The 25,581-nt window shown below is 41.4% G+C and overlaps 1 protein-coding gene across 3 annotated transcripts in view; it reads right to left on the bottom strand.

The window, feature by feature from the left end:
• The window catches only part of SGK1 (serum/glucocorticoid regulated kinase 1), a 79,448-nt gene that overhangs the window by 29,579 nt on the left and 24,288 nt on the right, over positions 1-25,581 (bottom strand). For all 3 annotated transcript variants that reach the window (XR_007888926.1, XM_051613809.1, XM_051613807.1), the window contains exon 2: positions 24,394-24,609. Coding sequence is in view for 2 of the 3 variants with exons in the window: in XM_051613809.1 (XP_051469769.1) it covers positions 24,394-24,609 (216 nt within the window). In the remaining variant the exon portion in view is untranslated. The remainder of the gene's footprint in view (positions 1-24,393; positions 24,610-25,581) is intronic.

Raw genomic sequence — 25,581 nt, 5'->3', positions numbered from 1 at the left:
GCTACTTCAGTACATCTCACTACTTGCCCTCTGGACCTCTCTTACTCACACAAGAGGCTTGAATCAGAGCTACACAAGAGTTTGGAGAACTTGGAGTGTGACTGTCATCATGCACCACTTTCATTAAGTGTACCAGCCACTGGCCTCAGCAGTGCTGCTTCTGGGTGATAAACTGAGTGTGAGGGTGAAGTCAGTCAGCAGAATTACACATTTGCTAACTCTCTGTATCCCAAAGTACTTCCCAGGCTCTCTGTCACACTGAAACACTGCATCCGGCATCAGGATGGGAGGTAGCAGTCAAATGGCAAAGCAGGTGCTGCAGAGTAACAAGGTAAAGAATTCTCACTGGAATCACTGCACACAAGCTTTTGGTAAAAAAGTTCTGGTGTCCAAAAACACGGAGAAATTTTCTTGCTAACATAAAAAATTAAGTGCTTCTTCATACAAATGCATTGTTCTCAAAGCCTGCAGTCCTGAAGGATTAAAAAGCCTGTCGGGATAAATCTGGGGCTTTGGTGTGCCACTGAAATAGAGTTTTGAACTCTGATGTTCTTTGTTCAGTTTAAAAAATGCTTTCATTCAAAATTTCCCAACTCAAATGGCAACTTCACCCACCATTACACACACTCCAAGCTACACTGTGGAGCTGGCTGGAGGATGCAGAAGGCTGCAAAGTATTGAAAAAGTGACCCAGTTTTCTGATGGCGTATTTCTGACTATCTTTATTCAGCAGATAAGCACATTATTAATAACAGGAAAGGAATAGACATTTGGGGCAGCTACAGTTCTAGCTACTGTAAAGCTCTGTGATTAAAGAGCCAGAGGGACTATCGGAAAGAAGCAGCATGGGAATAGAAAGTAAGTGTGGGATGAAGGAATGGAAGGAGAGGGAAAGTGCTTAGTTTGATGCATTCCAGGCAGAGCTGTGATTATGCCCAGAAGAATACAAGCTCAGAAAACACAGGGAAAAGCATTTAAGAAAAACCACACACTGAACATGGATCGGTCCCTACAGAAAAGCACATCTTTAAGTATGTGCAAAACAACATATGGCAGAGCCACTGTGCCAAGGGCAGACATGTAATGTCCACAATGTCCATGAGCAATAAAAGGCTGAATGCTGAAAGCTGCAAACCCTGAACTCTGTTCCTTAACAAAGTCCAGCAAAAATGGGAAACTCTCAGTCACCCTGCCATGAAAAAGAGGCATCACAGTCAAAGTTCTGCAAAGGTGAAGGTCTGGAAAATTGTACAAAGTCTTTTCTGACTGAATGTGACACAAATGTCAACAGTATCTTGGCCCTTTTCATGACCCCAGAGCTATGGTGATTGCCACACTGGACCACAGGCCATAAGTCTCAAGGAAGCAAATTTATGCTAAACAGCTATTAGAGAGGAACAGAGCAGAAGGGAGGCCACTGTTACTAAGAGCAGTGACTCCCAGGAGGATCACACGAATGTCCCTCCCTCGTCTCATGCACACACAGGGTCCTGTGTGTGCAAGTGAGGGCAGTGGAGGCTTTTGTCAAGGAGCCTGAAACACCAGCACATCCATCAAGCAGCAGCAGCACTGGGTCACAATGAAGGCACACATCTGTACCCACTGGCAGAAGGAAGGTTTGCAGCAGAAGCCCGGAGTTGTGCTCACACTGCAGCAGCACCACACTCGTGTGTCTCACCCGGGTCAGTGCCAGTAAGTTGCAGAGCTGACAACAATTCACAGTCCAGAGGGTTCTAGTCTTCAGGACCACAGCCAGTAACACATCACAGCATCTTGTGAAACACAGAGAACATCAGTGACAGAAGTCATGCAGACAGGTAGGAAACCTAGTTTGAAATAGCTTGTGGAGCTCCTATAGCACGAAGTGTGCCTGCATTAATTGTATATAATGTTGCTAACACATCCACTCCAATAATTTTATTCCTCTGCCTTGTTTCTCCTTTAATTGCTTTCACAGTTACTTGTGTTTACAGTGGCACTTTAATCACACCTTCCATTTTTATGTTTATGCTGCCATTTCTCAAAAGTGAGGCATCCTAAAGGAGACCAGACTTGTTACTGTACTCAGGATGTTTCTTTTGTACATTTTCCTGGATTGTTTTCACACAGTACCAATTTAACTGAATAATCCATTCTCTGAAAACACGAATTTCACTTGAAGCTGTTGATTCTCATGTCTACGCATGTGACAAAAAGTACAAAGCCATCATATACACAGAATAAAAAGTGTTTTGTGGGTGTTGTTTTTTTGTAAGTTATTTTTCCTATTTATAATATTTGCACTGAAGAAGTTCTGTTTTTCATTTGCAACACTGAATATGCTTATCAAGGTGCTTGTAAAATGCTGGATTAAGTCTGTTTCCTGGCTGACATTGCTCAAGCCTAAAGTTCAATGAGGGGAAAGGAGACAAATAAGTTAATGCTAGTGGGCAAGTCTTTGTACTAGCTGAGTACACTTAAGCCATAGCAGATAAGACTTCAGCAGGTCAAATATTTTAAAACAATATCCATACAATAGTAACTCAGTGTAGAAAACATCACATTCCTTCATCCTATGAAGCACAACTTCTCCTTTCCCACATTTCTTGTACTCCAATTATGTGACCCCAGAAAGGCCAGCCATCCAGATGAGTGGGACTTCTTCCACTAAAACGTGCCCTGATACTCAGCTGTGGAAAACTACAGCCTCCAGTTTGCAAATGGTAAACCATGTTAGAGGATCTGTCTCCAAAACAGAGTTTAAAGGCACTAATCTATGTTTTGATATTACTCTGAGCTCAGTGCCATTGTGCAAGTGAGGAAGTAGAATTCAGAAGTTCATATGTCAGTGCAAGTAAGACTTGACTTGAAACACTGATTTTTGCTGAAACTCGAAGCTTTGTATATTTTGTGCAGACACAGTGTTAATGGCATGGTTCTGCTTTTTCTTGTTGCTCACAGATACCAAATGATATTCATTTATTAAATGAGTAAATGAGCCTTCACTGCTGTTTTGTGGAGTCCTATAGAGGATCTTCTACCTTACTCAGCAAGACACAGACTTGGGATCCAGCATATTTTTGCTACTGGAATGGCAATAAATATATTCTTGTCACTAGAGGTTCTCAATTATCCAAATAAGTCACTGAATTCTTTATGACACTTAACAGTTTCAAATTTACAGCTCCATTCCTGGAGACAATCTCTTCCAGTGAAGGCAAAGTCAGGACATGACAGAGCTGAACATATATTAGCTCTGTGTAGTGTGTTTGTGAAATGCTCATTGAAAGTGAACAGATTGATAAAGTTGACAATGCCAAAATGTCTATATTCAGGCTTTAAAGGTAGTTACCCCTTGAAACGAATGGTAGCAGCCCCATTTCTTTTGGTGGGACTGCTACAGCACAGCAATATTGTTCTCCTCTGGCACTGCTGTCTCTGGAGCCAAGGTCCTACGCAGCAGCCAAAATACCCCAGTGGGCCTAGTGCCCAGGAGGGGCTGCCACCACTTCTGCTGACTGCAGTCAGCAGCAGCTTCTGAGATGAGAGTAGACTGGACTGTCCTGTGTTGGTGTTGAAAGCAGGAGCCCTAGATGAGTCTGAAATCTAAAGCTTGCTGCACCAAGGCATTGATCTTGCAACTTGCTGGCAGCTGTTCCTAGGCTGGCTGTGAAAGAATACTCAGAGCTTTATGTAGGTGAAGCTCTAAAAAATATGGGGACTCCAAGCTCTGCCTACGGGTGGAAGAAGCACTGATGCAGATTTCTGCAAAACAACCATAACTCGTAGTAGGATTCATTATGCTGCAATCCAGACAACTTGAAGGGCCATATTTAAGTAAGCTGCAAAGTAGAGAGGCGGCCATTGTCTGCACTTCATGTGCTGCAGTACTAGTTCTCCAGCCACAGTGCTTCTCCACATTGAACTCTGCATCCTTGCACAGCAACTCTGTGAGAGGTCCTGATCCTCAGCATGATGGACCGTAGGATCCCATAGCTGCAAACACGGCTCTCCAGACTGTTACTACCATAAAAACACAACACGTGCTATTTAAGATGTCTATCTATGCTTTTGTTCCCCTTTTATGTGCGTCAAAAGGATTTACCCTACACAAAGTCCCATGCTTTACTGACAGGCACCTCCTGGTGTCCTAGCAGGGGTCATCTTGGTTTCTGAAGAGTTTTGCAGTCAGGATGGCTCAAGCCATAAGCCCCGCTGGCCCCTCCACTGTTCCATGGGTTAAAAAGAGCATTAATTTATTTTTTCCACTTCTTTTTCTCATGCTTTAACTTCTGTTGCACTGCTTTGCAGGTAGGCTGATCTTCCCTTAATGGGAGGAATAATTTTTCAAGGCAAAGACTCCATATACCTGTATGAAGGAGAGCTCCCTTAGTAAGATGCAAAGAAGTCTGGACTGGAGCAGCATAGCATAGAGGTGGTGGATTGCTTTATCTCTCAGGAGAAGGGGCGTTGTCTAGCTTTGTAAAATACTTTTTTTTTCCAAAACAGCCACAATAAGATACCTGAGTGGGATTGGAAGGATTGTCTTATGAGGAGAAGCACCAAGAATGACAAGAATAATGATCTTCACTGGCATTACTGATTTATTAAAATTATTTCCTATCATATCTTTGCTATATAACAAAAAAGTGTTTGGCCTAGGTGTTTGTTATTAAAAAAATAAAAATAAAAAAAAAAAAAGTCCTCCACTCATAAAAGGAATCTTTTATGCAGACTGCATATTATTATATTATTTTCAAGAATTATGGTTTTGCCTTGGCAATTGTCAAATTTTGGGGCACATTATTATTTGTGGCAATGTTTTGTTCTACTAAGATTGCCAGGGAAGGGAGAGCTAGGTATTACTGCTGCCCTAAAAACTCGGTTCAAATGGAGCATAAAAAGGTTGGCTTTGCAGCTAACAGGAGAATTATTAACTGCATAACATTTTGTAAAATTTGCAGCTACATCCATCTGCAGATGGACAGACTGGGTTACTGTATTTTTCACTTATTTCTGAACCAAGCAGACCGTATCCCATCCTGAAGCCAAGCTCAGGGACATAACTGAACACCACTTTGTGATTCATAGATTCATGATTCATTGCCTTCAACAGCGCAAAACAGTGCTGTATTTAATGATGTTGGGAAGCAACTCTGTTTGAATGGGCTGGCTGATGGAACATGCTGATGGACTGTGTTGTGGCCCATAGGACAGGCACTCAGAGTGCACCTGCAGTGCAATATAACTGCTGCACCAAACAGCTACCAATCATTATGGCTGTGTGGCACACTGTAGCTACATCATCCCTTCAGTTACCAAAAGTGTCCTTCCTCTTGAATAAACAAAGTCACAGGGGAGCAGCAGGGAAAATCAGCACTTCTCTTTCCTTTACTTATATGAAATTTTACCTGTGCTTTATCTACAACAGTACTGCACCAGTCCAAACTACACACACAAATGTTATTTGTATAGTGAAGACATTATGAATTGCTCATTATAAAACAGCAAACAGCTTTTGTTATGATCAAGAGATGGAAATAAGCATTTAATAAGCAAATAATAATAATGAAAAAATAGCCATATTTTTCTCTTGTAAACTCTTAGTATAAAAGTTCACTTAAGCCAGAATATTAGATCCAACGCTTCTTACTTCAGATTTTGAAAGACTCTGAATTAGGATTCAGATTCATATCTGTTTTTTGCCCCATGGGACTTATTATTAGGAAACTGGAGGCCAACACATGCTGAATTGAGAGGAAATTCAGATGACTGTAGAATGAGAAGTATCTGGTACAATTATCTCGTCCAATATTCTGCATAATGCAGCTACACAGTCTTGCCAGGCTAATTGCTACCTCACCCCCCTCACCTTTGGCATCATGTCATACCCAGTTTTTCATACTTAGGTTTTCCAGTGATGGAAAATCTCCTCTTCCTTATGTGAGCTATTTGTTCAATTTTTTTTTATGTGTGGGTTTTGTTTGCTTGCTTTTCTTTATTGATTGTTTTTGCTTGATGTCCCAGTCACAGGACACATTTATGTCTCTTCTTTGAAGAGTTTTGTCTTACAAATAGGTGTTCCACCAGGGCAATATTTGTAGGCCACAATCAAGTTGCCTCTCAAACTCATTTTTGATGTAGTCACAGAATCATAGAAAGGTATAGGTTGGAAGGCACCTTAAAGATCATGTAGATCTAACCCCTCTGCATGGGCAGGGACACCTCCAACTAGATCAGATTGCTCAGAGCCACATCCAGCCTGGCCTGGTTGTGGTGTTTCAGGAGATGGTTTAGGAGTTAGGGGTTGTAGGATGGATGGTGGGACTTGATGATCATGAAGGTTTTTTCCAACATTGATGATTCTATGATTCCATTATTCTATGATTCCAGCAGCCCCTGGGGATGTCCATCTCTCTCTGCTTTCTGAGGAGGGATTTGAAGGGAATTAGGGGCTTCTTCTATGTTTAAATACCTTAGCAGGTATCTGAGTCAAAGCACCTGTAGTTTGCCCCATCTAGTAAACCTGCAGCCAAGCAGTGTGAAGGGTTTGGTGTTAACTCAGTTCTCAGTGGTCTGGGTTGGAGAATGGCCCTGCAAACTCTCAGTGCTGGTGTGGCTGAGGTGGGGAAGAATGGGGGCAAAAGGCAGAAGCTGGGGATGAAGCAGAAGGAATTGCATGGTGACTGCATGTTTAGTGCTCTGGGCCTGAGAGCTGACTGTTTCAGTGGGACCTGCAGCCAGGCTGTGGCCACAGCACTCAGGGCCCAGTCACGGCCTCCGCTCTGCCCCACGTCCTGAACATCTTTCACTGAGGGTTAAACAATCTTGGATTTGGCACAAGGGAAAAACACAAAGTAGCAAATGGGGCTATAAATCTGTGCCTCTGCAGGTGCCTCACAGTAATATGTACCTACATCCTAAATCAAGTTCAGAAAAAAAAAATTATTGAATTAACATTTGCTGTGTTGTCCCAAAATAAGGCAAAATGCTACAGAAACAGAGCTCATGTCTAGACTATAGGATTTATTGACATTTATTTATTTTTATATAGGTTTTAGCAGATCAATCTAAGGACTATCACAAATGAATTAATGCATGATATCATATAATTAAAGTGACAATCGCTACCTGATATACTTTTGAGTGGAGACTTTAACTCTTAATTAATACAGTGGAGTAAAAGAGTAGATGTATGCAGAGCTGACACAACATTTGTAGTGTATGAGGTATGTTAATTAGAGACTACAGAGCTTCCACGTGATTGCAGGGTCCATTGGAGTTATGAATATCTTCTAAGACTCACAGTATACTTCCCTTTTTTCTACGAATGAGCCTGGAAGTGTCATAAGACTGGACTTTCTGGTCCTTGCTGGCTCTAGCCAGAGCAGAGTCATTCAGTTGTAGCTATCCTGCCATCATTCACAAACAATGAGTGCAGGGAAATGAATGTTAACTGAATTTACTTCAGGTTTGGTTTAAGATTTGGGCAAAGGTTGGGGTCAATTCTCACTTTGCCTGAACTAGTTCTCCTACCTGGGTGTTAAAGCCTCAAAATGATCAATGACCCTTGTGTGCTCCCAGCTCCCAGCTTTGAACTGCTCCTGGCTGGAGCAAGGAGCACTTTTCCATGGATGAGCAACTGAGATGTCTCAGCAACACAAACATACCTACAGTGACAGTTGTTCTCTGGGCATTCAGGCACTTAGTACATAGTGCCAGGGAGAAGATGCTACTGGATTTTGCTTCAGGTACTAAGTGCACTTACTGTGTATGCAATTTACTGACCCTACAGGCTATATCCTCACTTTGTCCTAGGCACTTGCATAGAAAAGTAGTGGCAATATTGTATTATTCTCTGTTTCACTGTATGTGAGAATATATAAAAGCAATGACCACTTGTGAAGTGATGGATGCTTCCAAAAGCCAGAGACAGACGATAATTCTTTGCACCTTGAAGTACTGGCCCCATGGATCAATTGCATTAATTATTATCTCCATTTTACAGATGCAAAATCTAAATAACAAAGAGGTTGGAGACTTGTTCAAACTTAAATCTCAGTTCAAAGAATCTGGAATAGACCAGCTCCCAATCCTCCAGCTGATTTTCATGATGAAGTGTTTCCACAATATATTCATACATAAGTATGACAATCAGCTTAAACATGCTGTGGATTTTCTACCAAAGCAGAAGCACCTTTTTCTGCATATTTTCTTGAAGCTCATCAGGCATTTGGGGATCCTTTTTTCAGTGCTTGTGTGTCATGAGCCATTTCCCATATTGTGATTCTGCTATGTATTCAGATACAAAGAGATTGAACTCAGTTAAGAGGGACAGTGGATCTTATCAATCCCACTAGCAGGACTAACAAGCCCTAGAAGCTTCATGTATATGGAGTTTGCTCAGAAATACGAATTAATTACTCGGGGACAGGGCTAAGTTTGGTTTTGAATTATTACTTCTATTGTAGCAGAACTCCAGGAGGTGTTTGCAGCTTGGTGAGAGGAGGTGAAGGATGAAGGCTCTATGCACAGAACATACGCTGAGCTGTTTGGGAGAAACAAGGGTAAGTTATCTGAGGGGTGCTGTGACTCCTGTAGGTCTTCCCTGTACTGCTAGGGATCAGTTCTGGCCCCAAAAGCCACCACAGCCTAATACTTTCTCCAGCACCCAGCCTTGTGCAGTGTCTCCACCAGGCATGGTGGAGAACTCTCTACAAACGTCTCGATCCCTGGCTGCAAGGACACTGGCCAGTGCACCCTTTCATCTACTATAAAACACAAATGCATTTACAGAGAGAGAAGAGCAGATGTGCTTGACTGAAGAACAGAAGTTGAGAAAGATAGAGGAGCAGATAAGTACCTTGACCTACCAGTAGCAAGTGCACCCATCCTGATCCAGTCCTGCTGGATGAAGACTTCCATTTACATTGTCCAAGATGTACAGATGCTGAGGAAGCCGAATAGCCTTTGCTATATGGACAGCTTCAATGTCCTGCTAACTTTGAAGTGTTGATATTTTCATAACACTGAAACTCAGTGTCGTGACATCAAGGTAAAGCACAAATTTTTATTTAAAAATGTTATCTTTTGTGCATGAATTAACATGTTGTACTTAGATTTGATCCTTTATTTCTTAGTACCTACTGTTTTCCCTTTCATTTTCCCTGCTATGGAATAATTTGACCTGAAAATAAAAAGGAAATTAATCTGATTAGAAGCGAAGAGTTTTTGGAAAGTCACTGTCTACTTGTGCTATATTTTAAATGATATTTCCATTAATTTCTGACAGCTCAATGACATAGTGAGGAACTGGTCCTGTTCTCTGTTTAAGGAAATGGAAAATCCCATTCCATCTTCAGGGTTAGAAAGATGACCTCTTGAGGAAAAGAAAAATGGAAAGACACATTCTAGCTGATGCAAGCAAGAGTTTCATTCATGGAGAATGCAAAATATGAATTGATATTGTAGTTGCCTGACCTCTGTTAAAACATCTGCAGAGAAAGAAAAAAAGCAAGCAAGATGTGTCCTTTTTTACTTAGGTTCATATAAGGTTGTAGTGTTACTTGCATGCATGTTTAGAAGAAGAAATGAAGAAAAGCTTTTTTTCTGTCCTTACAGTTGAGCTGTATAGGGAATATAAATGGATGTCTACATAATTCTGTCTCTGTCTGTTGTGCATGTGGAAAACAAATGGAATTGCATACAACTATGACAAGTCCATTTTCTACACCCACATTTTGCAAGAGGTGGTGGAGGTGGAGTGATACTGGCCTGCTAATGAGAGCAGTGGTGGTTGTTTGCTATTTAGAAACAGGAAGAGGAACCAAAATAACTTGAACAAATAGGCCAAGGCTACATTAGGGTTTGATTAGCTCTTATCAGTGGGTTTCTTCTGGGTCTTATAACAGGAGCCAAAAGTGTCTGGGTCACTCCTGTAGGTTAGATGAACTCTGTATGCAACATATGGCAACTGCATCAGAGCCAGGCGAGGAGATATCCCCCACCTGCAAAACAACAGCTTTGTCCCAGGGAAGCTGCCAGCACTGGGAAGCATAACAGGGTGGTGTACTCTCAGCACTGTGCCAGAAGATTTCTTGTGATGTGACTATGTGGCCACAAAAGCACATGTAACATCCTTTGAGTGAGTTCAGGGTGGGTTGACCCAGTGTTAGCAATACTGGGATCATTTTCCAACACTTCCCTGTGTTTGGCCAGCATAGGTGCCTGGCATCCTATCCCTCCCTGCTCTTGCTGTCAGCCACCCTGGTTCCAACACAGCACATACATATGTTAGGATAAACACACATGATGGCATTAAGATATAACTTGGGGATATTGCTGGTGTAGATAAACTCTAAAACTTCATTCTAACCAAGAAATACATTGAGGGACTTAAGCTATAAAGTTCTTATGCAAACATAGTTCTTATCTGGATTTATATTGTTTACATGAGTCAGCCTTGCAGCAATATCCAGTTTGGCTGGAAACTTGTTTAAGTCAGATTTAAATCCAATTTCTACCCACAAGATGGGCTTTAAAGGAGGAATGAATAGGGCCTGTGTGGTCCTTGCAGTCTCGCTCTGTGTTTGCAAAGGGTCTTATTTCTGACCATTTCACAGTTTGATATTTGATAGTGTGATTATTAACAAGACTCAATCTTGCACAAAATGTCAGGCAAAAGGTATCCAAAGGTTCAAGGTAAAGGTTGAGTACTGTTTAATATCCAACTGCTTGCATGTCTGCTGAGCTTGTATGTTGGTACTTATCCTCTGTTGCTGCAGACTGTCTCTAGCCATGCGTTTTGTGGAGTAAGGGAAGAACAAGGGACATTTCTCTGTTTACTGAAAATCATAAAAGCACCAAAGCAGGTCTTTTGGATGTGTTTATACTTTCTCTTCCAACTCACTTTGCCTCTAGTCAGAGCACCAAGAAAAAGGGGACTTGTTAAATTGGAAAATAATTAGCACACCACTAAGTGTAAAGTCATTTCAGCTCTGGAAGGTAGTTGCTGTTTCTTCCACAGTACTATTTACTTGCATTCAGAGTTACCTAACCAGATATGAGAATGGTTGTATGCACTTTCATAGCTATGTATCTCTCTGATGCAAGTTCACAGTTGTGCTTAGAGAGTCAGATTCAGTTTCTCCATTCCTTCAAAAGATATGTACAGCATGCATGTGGTCTTCTTTCCAGCTGTTCATGAAACTTTAAAGCAGATGCAGAACAATGAGTCTTCCATCATTATCTTACTGAGGCCTTCAGCAGGATTGATCAATTTATGAACTGTGGCTTTGGTTCAAGAAGAGCCTCTGTTTCCTCCCCAAAGTAACTGAAATAGCATTCTTAGTGAAATGATAAAATATGACCATAAGTCACCCAAATTTGGCAACAATCAGGCTGGAGCCAAACAGATTCTGAGGTTGTGACAGAATTTAATAATTCTGTTACCGTCAGCCTCACCAGAAGGCTGCTGCCAAGATACAGAAGATTCAAAACAGTTTCACTGAAAGAAAAAAATAACAGTTATTATATGCCTTCTATGAAGGCACTGGAACTTTTTCTTTTTTTTCCCTAAAGTTCTTTGCAAAACTTAGAAAAGGGTAGTATCTTCTAAAGATCTTTTGACAGCTGGTTAAGGAAACTGGTCTAGACTACAAATACTCCTATAGGTCTTATTTCCACTCTTCTTGATATTGCTGGAATGAAATGTGAGGAAGAATCAGGCTGCTGATGGGATGCATGGCACTGATACAATCTGAGTTTTGCTGCAAGTGTTGGAGAGTGTCCAAATTGCCTTTTTCCTCTGCTCCTGCAGTCTAAGGCTGGGGCAAGTGGCTCGGTCAGCACCGGGCTTTAGCATGTGCTAACGTGGTAAAAGCAGATTCACAGCCTACAGCAACAATCCTCTAGCTGTAGGACACAGGGGTCAAAGACTGCAAATCTTGCCACTACAGACAAAGACAAGCAGGAGACAGATCTGTTGGTAAACTATCTTCTGAATTGGGTGTGAAACACCCCTCCCAAGTATAGTGGCAAGGGGCTGGACCAAAACCATGGGAGTGAGCTGGGACTAGTTCAGGAAATGGCCATTTGCAGTTGGGTTTCATGTTCCCATTGTGCCTGTAATTCAGGATCCTACAAAAAGCACTTTGTGAAGGAGGAACTACCTGAGTGTAACAATCTTTTATGGCTTATCCATGTCTTCCAGGGATTAATGCCCAATTATTTCTTTTCAAAGAGTCCTTCCAAAATTGTATAGTGTGGAAAGTATTAAGTAGCACTTATCAGGGTGGAAAGTTACTCTGCAATTCATATGTGATGTCTTGAATGTGCGATGTGCCAACAGCCATATAATCTGTGATAAGGACTCTGCTTGCTGTGCTGTTATGTCAGCCCCATTTCACGTGGCTTTCATAAACTGATATGGTAACAAAAGTCCGGTCTGCTTGCACATGGAGCAGGCATGCAGGTTCAGCTCTGAAGATCGTGCTGGTTGACACAGTATTCACAGAGATTTTTCTATTTCCTCTTCAGGACAAAACTGCATTGATCAAAGTTGAAAGATTTGAAAATCCTCCTCATGCAGTTCATAGAATCAAAGAATCTTAGAATGGTTAAGGTTGGAAGGGGCCTTAAAGATCATGAGGTTCCAACCTCCCTGCTGTGAGCAGGGACACCTCCCATTAGGCCAGGTTGCACAAGACCTCTTCCAACCTGGCCTTCTAAAGGAAACAGGAACAAAAAGAAGACAGTGAAAACTAATTAAAACTAAATAACTTCACTGCATAACAGATGCTCCCTTTTTGTAGTACCGCCTTGTGAACTCCTAGAGAAGGGATGATAAAGACAGTGTTTCCTTCTAAAATTTTACATCCCTGGAGGTCACTGCTGAATAGCATCAGTTTTACTGTTTAAAAAGTGCGTATTATGAGACATAATGAGCAAGTTCCTAGAGGCACTAAAATAACAGAATGGTTTGGGTTGGAAGGGACCTTACAGATTATCTAGTTCCAACCCCTCTGCCATCGGCAGGGACACTTCCCACCAGACCAGGTCACTCAGAGCCCCATCCAACCTGGCTTGAATACTTCCAGAGAGGGGACATCCACAACTTCTTTGGACATCCTGTTCCAGAGTCTGACCACCATCATAGTAAAGAATTTCTTCCTAATACCTAACCTAAATCTACCCTCTTTCAGCTTAAAGCCATTACCCCTCCTCCTATAACTCCATGTCCTTGTAAAAAGTTGCTCCCCAACTTTCCTGTAGCCCCTTCAGGTACTCAAAGGCCACTATGACATCTCCCCTGAGCCTTCGCTTCTCCAGGCTGAACAACCCCAACTCTCTCAGCCTGTCTTCGTAAGGGAGGTACAGCCCTCTGATCATTTTTGTGGCCCTTCTTTGGACTCACTCCAACACCTCCATGTGCTTCCTGTGTTGAGGGCTCCAGAACTCCAGTACTCCAGGTGAGGTCTCACAAGTGCAGAGTAGAGGGGGAGAATCCCCTCCCTTGACCTGCTGGCCATGCTTCTTTTGATACAGCCCAGGACTTAGTTGCCTTTCTGGGCTGCAAGTGCACATTGCCCACTTATGTTGAGCTTCTCATCAATCAGCACCCCCAGGTCCTTTTCCTTAGGGCTGCTCTCAATCCATTCTCCACCCATCATGTATTTGTACATAAAGCAAGTTTGTTCTTTCATCTGTGGCCGTTCCCTCAGTAGCTGTCATTTGCTATGTAGAAAAAGGGATTGTGTTGTATTTCTGTATGCATTTGGCTTTGCATACAGCTATATTTTTCTTTCAGTAGATGTTTCTTGGGGCTTGGGGAACTCTTTTGATGAAAGGGCTGCTTTATAAGCCAAAATATCTTTATCTCTCAAAAAGCCTCAGTTCCTGTGGGCTAGGTAAAAAATAAAAGAAGCCCTTAAGAAGCTAAACACCATCATCTTAATAATGCTGGCTTTTAGACATCTATTTTCTAGGGCACAACCTTTAACTGGGTGCATAGGTACCTCTGCAGGTACTTCTTTATCAATGCTGGATGCTTCATAGTAAAAGTAACAGCCAATATGCTGAGAATAGAGGGGGAAATCAGATAGCATTAGCTATCTAGTTCCTTCCTTCTAAGATTGTTTTTTGAAAAGCATCTCGAGGACATCAGTCCCTGTTTTTGTCTAAATAGCTCAGACCTGACAACAACTGCTCCAGTTGTGACAGGTCTTGTTTTAATGCCCTTCCAAGCTTGAGAAGTTGAATCTGTTTCTCCTGCTCTACATGAGGCTGCCTGAAATGAGTTGCATGCCTGATGGTAAAACTTGGCCACTCTCAAGAATCAGACCTTTGGGAAGCAGACAGGAGCTGTAAGTTTCCTTCTCAGGGACAACAGTGCTCCATCCTGTAACTGCCTGACACAGATATAACCCTTGCAGCAGTGAATAACACCCAGGAATCTTCTCACTGGGAAGGCTGTTCAGGCAGGCTAGCCAGGGTTTGAGTAGGCTACTAGATTTTGTATGTGCTTTGACAGAGTGATGCAGAGGGAGGCATCGCCAGCATCTTCCACTGTCACCTAAACAAGCTTATTACAGAATAGCAGTTCCAAGATGCTTTGTGAGGGGTGGGGGCAAGGGGTGTTTGTTTTCTCCACCTACCAGATTTGAAAAGGTGCCTAAACTGCAGTCTCTGCTTTCCTGGGACTTCCAGTTCACACTTTTGGCAATAATGGGTGGGAGATTCCTACTCTTAGTAGCTCTTCCTCCTGTCTTTCAAGGGCAAGGTTGGATCTTTTGAAGACCATTCTTGCATGCTAATCCTTCTTCACGGTTCAGAAAAATGCATCTACCCCCTTTTTGTCCTTTCTGCTCCCTTGCTGAGCACTGTTCTGCAGCACCTAATTCTGTCTCTGCAATGTAGATGACTGAATAGATTAGAACAGAATAGAATAGACTAGAATAAAATAGAATAGACTATTTTGGTTGGAAGGGACCTACAACAATAATCTAATCACGCCTCCCAACCAGCCATCTCTCTAGGAAGCCTATTTCAGTGTTCGACACCCCTCTTGGTAAAGAAATAATTCCTAATGTCCAGTCTAGATTTTAACTGTAGGCACTGGAGCCTGCTACAGAAGGCAGATGTTGTTATCAGGTTCTATCAGACCCCTTTTAAAACATTTATTTATCACATTTGTAGTTCGTTTGTTGTTGTTGTTATTTGTTTTTTTGTTGTGCTGGGGTGGGGTGTTGTTTGGAATTTATTTTTTGTTTTTAATCTGTCTGTAAATCCATCTATCTGAAGAGAAAAAAATCTTTGTTTTATAGAAAAACAAAACCCACATGGTTTCACATGACAGCTTACTGCTAAAGATTTCTTGATTAGGTTTGGTTAATTTTCAGTTCCCTAAAACTGGTCTATCCTAATTTATAGTAGTCCCAGGGGTCTGACTCCCTTGTCTTCAAGACTCAAGTGCCTTTTACAGAGGTCAGATGGGATTAAGTCCCTACCCCCTGCCCTGATTCTCTATCAGGAAAATGTGATGCTTCTTTTCCTCCAAAATTAATTCCCCAACTTACACAAAACTAGCAAGTGTTAAAACCAGGGCCTTCTTTGCCAATAAGACTCTAAAATAATTTTGAAACACTGTAACTGTTATGAGTCTGAGCAGGTTTTGTTTTGTTTCGTTTTAATGGTAATGTCAATATGGTGTGACACAATATGGGCTATACAAACTCTGTGCAGCTGCACTACTGCTTTGGAAATAAGCATCTTTCCATTAGTACGAATAGTCAAAAAACTCGATTTATCCAGACTCTCAAATCCAGAGAGTGCATCACAGAAACTCCTTTAGAACATCCTGTGCTGACTCTTCAGAGGGGGAAAAGATTTCACAAAATGGAAAGGGTATAATTGGATACAGAGCAAGTACACTGTATTAAGACAGGAGACACTGAGAAGTCCAGGGATCTGCAAATAGCATTAAATTACCTTAAATTAGCAGCATACACGGAACTAACTAACAGTGTAATAGGATTTATAGAACGTATGGCTTTACTATGGAGGTCTTAGTCAATTCAAACATCTTTGTGTGAAGAGGAAAATTCCACATAAAAGGTTATCCGCAAGTTCTAGACAGAAAAATACTGATAGTTATTTATGAACTGCAAAGAAATGCAACAGCTACAATGCTAAGATAAGAACAAAATTACTCACTGTATTACTTGTACTGATCAAGACACTTGGGATGTCTTGTGATATCTGTGGCTTCTTGGGATAGACAGACTGGTGCATATAGCGTAGACGGAGGAAGAAACAAGCTTTTCTTTATGTAACATATTTTTTGGTCAGAGATGCATTTCTTCAGAGAGAAATGAAGTGCAAGACTAACTCTTGCAATCCTCAAAAGCACACTCTAGGCAGGCCGTGAAATGACCCTTGGTGGGGAGGAGGGGACACAAACTGGCTGGCAGAACTTTTCAGCAGTGGGAAAGTCAAGGAGGTTTCAGGTCTCCTCTCTGTTCCACACAGTCCTGCTGGTGACATGGTCCTGGCCAGGTGGCAGAACTGGCCCTGCAGCCACTCCTGCCCTGGGCACCCCCTCTGTGTTTGTGCATCCTGGACTCCCTGACCATGTTATAACATGGTTTATTGCTGCTCCCTGGGTGAAAGGGCTTGAATTTGATTTTCAGATGTGCTTGGCTATTTTACAGACTAGTCTTTAGCTGTCTGTCTGCAGTCTTACACACGCGTTTGTCAGAGTTGTTTTATCTTCAGTGCTTTTACTCTTTAAGAGAGCAGTATTAATTGCCTGTCAGATAGTTTTTATGACCTTGTCACACAACGCAACAGACTCCTTTATTTATCTACTATGAAGCACTGAATAGATGAGCTGAAGCAATGATTACAAGATAGGCAATAAACAGATTAAAATCAAACTCCAATAGAGAAGAACAACTGCAGTTGTCACTTCTAAATATAACCTTAGAAGACCAAACAGATGAACAGATTTAGCACAGTGTTAGCTTGTATAAAAATATGTTCTCTTTAAAAAAAAAAAAAAAAAAAAAAGAAGCAATTTTTGAGTGGATTTGTGTACTTTCTTCTTTGATATCGGGTACTAAATATTGCCAGAAGGAGGATTCTGGAGGAGCAGAGTATTGCTCCATTCCAGTAAAGCAAATCTCTTGACCTTATGTGTCTGTCCACTTGCTAATCAGAAATGAGCCTTGTCTGTCCTGCATGACAGGACAAAACTAACCAGAAATTTGGTCTGCTGTCTCTGGCCTGAATGCCTCAAACTCCCTGTGCTGGGTGTTTGCTGGTTACTACCACCAATGTAGAAATGAATACTTTTCTCTGATCTCCATGCCTGTCAGCAAAGTCATTTGGGTCTCTGAGTGTAAAAGGTGCTAGATAAACACCATATTAAAATAAAAATATTTTTTAAAAGAGAGAAAAATGGGTGTTTATTCCAGTCCAGGCATTATGGAAACCCCACGGAAAGTACAAGAAAGCATTTTCCAGTGGCAGATGTCCTCAGGGAAAACCCTTGAGAATCAATTTCTTTAAAATAGGAACTATTTTCAGTAGTGTTGAACTAGCATTCAAAAAGGAGAAGAGAATGTTTTTAGGTTTTTATATTACCTTGTCCAACTACTTTACTAAATGTGTAGCACTTCAACAGACCTGTGATGGATGTACAAATGACTGAGGGCCTCACTGCATATTTGTAAAGCAGATGATTGATGTATCATATCATTTCTTGGAGTCATGGAACTGATTTATATGCTCTGTGCTATATAGTCATTCACTTTGTCAGTTGGGACTGTAAAAACCCCCACAGGCAATTGTCTGCTATTCAGTCTTTGCCATTCACTGAAATTACACATAATTTTAGCCTCTGCATTTGAAAATTGTGCTTTGCCATTTCCATTTGAAAACACTTTTGTGTCAAACATTTTTGACTTGTCTAAATAAATATTATCCATAATAACCCTATATCAATCCATTACAAAACCATGGTAGTACATACTGCATTTTTATTTAATCTCTGAAACAAAGCCTGTGCCCACCTCACCCACATATTTTTTTCACAGCTGATTCTCACAGCTGCTGAGGAATCTGAGCAACAGAGAAACCTAAGATTGCTTTTAATCTTGCTAAAGCTATAGGATCTGTAATAAAATCTAATTTGAGTCAGTGGTCTTTGGATATACACATGATCAAATTCCTAAAGTACAGACACTTATCAGCAGATACATAAGCTTGTGCTTACAAGCAGAGATATGTATTAAAATGTACACTATTCCAAATTTCATAAAAACCCAGTAAGCGACACATTTATATCAAAAGCTAAAAAAGTTTCAGTGCAGTCAGCTAGAAATTATTGTTTAGGAAATCGCTGTAAGCTGTGCTGGTGAAAATGAGTTTTCCATTTGAGACTGTCAACTTGCAGGATTAAACTACAACTTTGGCTTGTAACAATCCAGAAAATAGAGACTTTCTGCAGCCAGAAGTTGCTGAATGGAGAGAAGTACAAAATACCTTCTTTGCTGTTATAATTGCTCATATGAACCACTTGCTTCTCTAAAACTATTCCATTTTCAGTGGTATAACACATTTCTGGAGCAGAATATGATGACTGCATTCACTTGTATATCAAAAAAAGTCAAACAAAAGTTACAGACTTCCAGTGGCTGTGGATTCTCAAATTAAATTACATGTAGTATGTAAACATTTCCTTTACTAGTTTTAATATCTTCTTCCTTTTGATTATGTTGGAAGTATGCTTGCCAGTACAACAGAGAACAGTAAAAACAGGGGTGCTCAACAGATTGTCTCTCAGTATGTCACTCTTAAGAGTACAAGGTGGAGTTCCTAAACTCAGTGGCATAAGCTTTCATCCTCCAGTTTTAGGGGGTGTAGGACTGAAGCAAAATAATCTCTGAAAATCTGAAGTAACCAAGTGTAAAGGCAAGAACATCCTACACATGAATATATTAAACTCCAGCTGTAAATTAGTTTGACTTTTCTGTTTTGACAGGCTGTTCCAGATGCCTGCAACTCCTATGTTTGAAGTCTACTTATAATGTGCAGTCATTTATACCCTATACAAGATTTTCTCATTGTATCTGTGCTGTATGTTAGCTTATATGGAAACCTTTCAATTGTCTTTCATTTTTGCTTTCCAGATCTATTCCTACTGTTTTATTGTTGCAATGGAGTGGACAAATAAAGGGCCACAATTTTATAATTTAAAAAAAATTAATTTAAGAATATGGTTATTTCCCTGCTAGCAGCTTTTCCTTAGTGCAAGAAGGAACAAAAGGGAAACCAAAACTCATTATCTTCATAAGTGTTTCCCAAATCACTGCATGGGAAAATTCCAGCACATCCAAAATGTCAAGGTTTCTCACACCAAATGTCAGCCTGAGCTGTAGGCTCACGAACCACTGCCTCTATGTCTGTCCTTTGGTCCTTGGCAATCTCTTCCCAAAGGATCCTACTTACCACGGACTCTTCCAGCCACTTCAAAGTGGATCACATTATCTGGATGAAGGGAAAGAATCATCTGCAAGGTCTTTCCCAGGCAGTTGTTGACCTGGTGTCACTGGTGTCTCCTCAACCACCCTAGGTATATGTATTTCCCATCCCTTCCACATATGTCTCCATAGGAGCAGGCTGTGCTCCTTAAGAAACAGAGAGAGGGTCTGCTTTGCTGGCTGTGGGACTCACCTTTGGCGCTACCCTGAGCTGAGGTCTTTAGCAAGCCATTCTCCATGGCACCCAAGGCTGCCTTCTGGAATAATTGCAGTAAATTTAAGACTTGTGTGTACTGAGTAGTTATAATTATTCCATCAAAATGCATTACTGTGTTTCTGTCTCTATCAAGTGTACTCTGCCATCAGGTTGTTAATTTGCATAGATTTTTTAGAAGTCTTACAGCTCTCTACATTTGATTTCACTGAACAATTCTGCTACCAAAACACTCTTTTTTTCAGCTACTTTTCTCTTCCAAAACGTGTTTTATTGCAGCACTTTTCACATATACTAGTTCCAGGATTAATTGTCCCATACTGGGCTTTCAGGATTTCCATTTCCTCTATTATGTATCTGCATATGTATTAACTAGCACTTATCAGAGTGTAAATCACATGGTCCCTCATTACCATTGCAGATCATTATTAGTAGGAGGGCTTTTTTGTCCAAAATACGCGAGAAAACTATCTTTCCCTAAAAAGCCCAACCAGATCTGTCACCAAACTCTTTACAAAGAGCTAGTCAGATATTTATTTTTCTCATCTCCACATTTTCCTAGTCCATTAAAAGGCACTTAGTCTTATGATGCCCTTTTACACAATCTATTTCACTTGATACATGTTCTTACCCCATTTCAAATGCAGTTTTCTAGAAGCCATATGTTATTTATAGGAGAGATTCATAAGCTGAACTATCTCAAATAATTGCCCAACCTTTGGCTTGGATAAATTTTTTTTTTAGCATTCCTCATCTCTGGAGCAAAACTAGAAATATCGTAAAGTGCTGAAATTTGACTGAAATCAAGGGCTCTCCTATATAGAGGAACTCTGAGAGGTTTTTAACAGTTAAAAAAAAAAAATAAAATCCTGCTATCGATGTGATAGGGTGATCCAAAAGTGTCTTTTAGAGCAATTAACTTCAAATGAGCTGCAAAGTGCTTGTTCAAAAAGGTGGCAGCACTGAATTCCCCGCAGCTCTAAACAAGACTTTCCTGATGTTTCTTAACAAAAGACACCAAGCTTGGCAGCAGTTGGAAGAACTCGGGGCAACTCCCTCAGCAGCTTCCAGGAATCTCTTTTCCTCTGTCAGCCCCACAGCAGCAGTAAGAGAGAGTAAAGACCAAAACCCTTTGCCAGACCCACCACATCACACCTGACGTGGGGATAGATCCCTCCTGGGGCTGATGGGGCTCAGTGCCTGCTCAGCCCCTCTGAGCCCTCAGGCAGGCAGCAGTGGCCGTGCTGAGCACACCGAAATGCTCCCAGCAGTTTGAAGTCACGTTGCTCCGACGGGGGAAACACGTTAATTTGCTCTTTCCCTCCTCTCATCCTTTAGCTAGGGGCAGCACGGTGTTTTTGTTCAGCTTTGGAAAGAAAAGACAGCTCTAAACATTCAGGGCTTTGGTCTGCTAGGCAGAGATGTGTCCGTGGTGCTTCAGGTCAAATGCCAGTCGATAGATAGAGCAGTAGGAGCTTTTTTAGAGAAAGAGAAAAGAACAGAACAAGCCTTAAACCTAGCTGTTGGCTCTGTTAAGGAAAAAAGAAGATATTTTGAGCTCTCTGACAAGGTCTGTTATCTTTTGCTTATGTAGAAGCTCTGAAACAGGGACATAACAGTACACATAAGTGGCAGATACAGATCATGCAGACTTTCAAGGATTTTGTTTGTGTGTGAGTGTGGTTTATCTCTAATAACCCAGCTTGGTAAACCGTCACCTGAGAGACTTAAATCACACCAAAATTTCACCATGTTCTCCTCTCCCCATCTAGGAGCCTGCTAAGCAGGTCTAAAAGGTGGTTTGCTGGCTCTTTCAAAGCCAGCTTATTTCTCAGGGTATTCATCATAGAGCACAGCAATGCACCTTGAAAGGGAATTCACCCTCCTCATCAAGCCAGTCAGTTTTACACAACCTGAAGTATGTAGATAGACATGGAAAAGTGAGGAATGGTTATTGTAAATTATTGCCCTGGCAGCAGTCCAAAAGCCCTTAGGGCTTACAAGCTTCCATAGAACTAATCCACATTGGTTACAAAACCCAATATTATATCTATGCAAGTCAGTCTTTTGAAAATCAGCATGGTTTTCTGGCAATGCTTGAAAAATTATCTAGTCCACTGTATACAATGTGGAAAAATGTAATAAAAATACAGAGATAATGCAATACTATACAAATAATAGAGGAGACTTAGTAGAGGTTATACCAGTAATCATTTATAAATTCCATCTGACACATGCCTTAAGAGAAAAGCCTGGGGAGAAGTAAAGACAAGCATATCATAAGAAAAAGATTCTCATTATTTAAAATACTTTCAGTTTTAATCAAATTGTATTTACATTAATTCTGTTTTTAAAGACTCCACTACATAATTGCCATCACAGTAAACAAACAGTAATGACTTCTTCCCTTGTTTTCTGTTGAAAATAAGAATAGAAATACAGACGTGTTCCCCTGAGTGGTGTGGTTTAATCAGATTGGTTTTTATAAGGCCTTTTCCAAACTGATCAGAATAGCCTGAAACATGTCAAGAGAAAGCTTGTTGCCTAGAATAAGCCTTTAATAATATTTCACAGCTGATTTATTTGTGAATTAATTTGCCCTTGAGTAAATGCACAAGGTGAGTAGGACCCTTATACATGTTGATGTTGGGCATAGCACAAAGGAACTATAATCACTGAACCACTACCTGCTTGCAGGATGGAAAACAACAGAGAAAGGAGAGTATTGTGCGAAAAGATACAAGAATTAGCCAGGAAAAGACAAGTCACACATCTCAAGCTTCCTGCTGGGTTAACAGAGACCATGTTCTCTTCTCAAAATACAAACTGTTCAAGTTCACTGGTTTAAAGTGAAGGGAGTTATCTCACATTTATGCAGCTTGTGCCATTTGTAACCCCTGTACAGAATCTCACCCAGCAACTATCTTTTACCTGGAAAAGGTCAGACATGGAGCTCCTGCAGCCTTTATTATTAAAAGCTTCCTGCCTGGTTTTACTGTAGAGAAAGAAGCAGTGACCTTACATGTAATCACATCAAAGACTGTGCTGTAACTTACTGAAAAGTCTCCTTATGCAGGATAGCTTTATCCAAGGAGTATTTCGCCAGACGACATTATTTTTAAAGCAGCTTGCAAAATATCCCTCTTGCTGCAGACTCAAGCTGCTGACTCAGCAGCCCCGACTGCCTGCATTAAGAAGACAGAGATCTGGGGGAAACTGCACGCAGCCAAATCTATCCCATATGCATGTAAAACCTAATGGAAATCAGTCACGAGGCCCTACAGCTCTGTAGGAATACATATGATTTGTGGCAAGGCAAAGGATTTGCAGAATCCTCTGACTTTGGTGCTGTCATTTTTTAATGCTTCAGCCTGAGCAAAGTTAATCTTCTTAATTAAGTAAAACGGAGGAGTGATTAGCTCCTTTGTTTGTGCATATGTTTCACCAAAATGCCTTTGCTGGATTCCTGAAGCACACAGGACTTCCAGTTGTACCTGCCATTTGAATCTCCTTGTTTAAAAATGCAGCATATGTACCACGAAAAAAATGGTTCTGCTGTGAGCTGTGTGCTAAGGCTCTGATAAATGCCTTGTCACATTTGCTCTGCTTTGTACTTGGAAAGAGTCTTATTTGTTTGGTTTTATGTTTCTACTACTCTTTCCTTTTTGTGCACAGTTTCCAGGCAGAGATGGTTCTGTCAGGGATGACGGGCTCTGAGCAAAAGTTTCTGTACTTTGTTTGGCTTTTTCCCACAGGGATTAGGTGGAGGTGAATGATGAATGAAAGGTCATAGAATCATGGAATCATGGAAGGGAACAGGTTGGAAGTGACCTCAAGGATCATCTGGTCCAACCTTCTTTCTAGGTGCTACCATAGTTTATATGAGATGGCTCAGCACCCTGTCCAGCTGAAACTTCAAACTGTCCAATGTGGAGGAATCTACCGCTTCCCTTGGGAGACTATTCCAATGTTTGACCGTCCTCATGATGAAAAATTTACCTCTTGTGTCCAACCAGTCTGAAGTGTGCCTCAGAAAAGCCCCTTCCTGACTGTTTAATCTCAGCCTTTACAGCTTTGCCACCTTCATATCTGCGTGCACCTGCCCAGCCCTACACACAGACTGGTGGTGTCATTTATAACATGATCCAAGGCAAACCAGGGCTTCTTTTCCTCTTAAAAGACCCATTGAATTGTTCAACTCCTTGGGAAAACTCCCTGAGCCAAGCTCTTATTTCTAAAGAGAAAGCTAGACATAGCATAGGGGAGGAAGAAGAACAGTTGGGTAATTGTGAGAACACGGGGCAAAAATTAAAAAGTCCTCATCCTTTTCATTATCTTGGAAGGATAATGTCACCTCTCTGCTCCTCAGATTCTGTAAAACAGGGCAATACTATTTAAAGTGTTACCACTACTCTGTTCAAATACTGAGATATTACATAAAAGCACATTTGTGAAGAACCCTTTGCTTCTCATGCTGCTCATGGGTATCAAAGTTCAAGGTAGAAAGCAGAGTCCAGATGTGCACAACAGCCTCGGTCAGCAAAGTTTTGGATTTCGGAGAATGTCCTCTCTCCGAGGGAAGCACAAGCTTGTCATTACAGACCCGTTATCAGTGTGAAACACATAAACAAAGTTTGGGGGGAGGAAAGAGCGACTTACTTTGCTGCTTCTCTGGCTCTCCCAGGAGCAGGACTCAGCCTCTTGAGAAGTGATCCCTCGCTGGAAGGGGTGGTCGCTCAGGCATGTCTGGCACAGTGGAGGCTCGAGCTCCGAATCCCCAGCAGGTAAGTGCAGCACAGTGGGCCCCGGGTATTTGAGGTTGGCATGTGGGTGCTTTTCAACACTGACCATCGGGCTCTTAATCCACCTTCGTACCTGCCAACACAGAGAGAGGTTGTGGACTCCCTTTGCTTTATGGGATGGCGCAAAAGGGCTTCTGATGCAGCTAAAGGCACAGATTGGGGGAAATAATCACATGCTGTATAGGGTCAGAATAAAATTTCTATAGGAGACAGCACTAGGCCTTGTCAAGGTGCACATGTGAATACACACCAGAGCCTGGCTCTTTAAGCTGAGAAAAACCATGTGCTGCTTCATGTGTGTCTGCCTTAAGCTTGTCTACAATAAAGTATTCAGACTTTATAAACATATTAAAATACATGGTCTATTGCTAAGAAGGGAAAGACAGCTACCCAAAGCAAGTGCTTCCAGCCAGACAGCTCCCTGTTTAGGGAAATCAGACTGGTTGTGCAGTTTTACTATCGTAATACTGTAAGCTTTCCGCAGTCCTTTTTCAACAGCAGTATCTTCTGTTTAGTCTCTGACTTCATATAGTAGCTCAGCCTTTTCTGTGCCGCCCATCACTACATTCAAGAGTTAGCTTCTCATGTTGACCTGCCCAAAATTTTGACCCTGACTCCTCTAACCTGCCTTCCTCTTTTCCCTTCAGCTCTCTGGCTTGGACCTGGTGCACTGCAGCAGGAAGGACACGATCTACGAGCATAGTATGCTGTGCTCACAGGGCATGATGTCAGCCTTGTGCACTTTGTTTTCTCTTCCTTTCACTTCTGTGACTGTTTTCTGCTGTGTGAATCAGAAGTATTGGATTTTCTAACAAGATTGTGAGGAGTCAGAGACCTTTCTGAGATCTCTCTTGAAGTAATTTTGTACTGACAAAGCAAAGAGACTGCTATATGAGCTGTGCTATATTTGTACTTAATCTGATCCAAACTGTCTCATTTGAATGCGAAGGACAGATAGGGATGTATCAGGAGATGTTTTACCAGCATAGAATGAGAAGGCTGAGACAGCCAGAAGTGACAGCCCAACCAGCCTCGTATTGACACG

This window comes from Apus apus, chromosome 3, assembly GCF_020740795.1.
Source record: "Apus apus isolate bApuApu2 chromosome 3, bApuApu2.pri.cur, whole genome shotgun sequence".
Classification (NCBI taxonomy): domain Eukaryota; kingdom Metazoa; phylum Chordata; class Aves; order Apodiformes; family Apodidae; genus Apus; species Apus apus.
The sequence above is the reverse complement of the archived record's forward strand: the minus strand, read 5'-3'. Positions and strand labels throughout refer to the sequence as shown.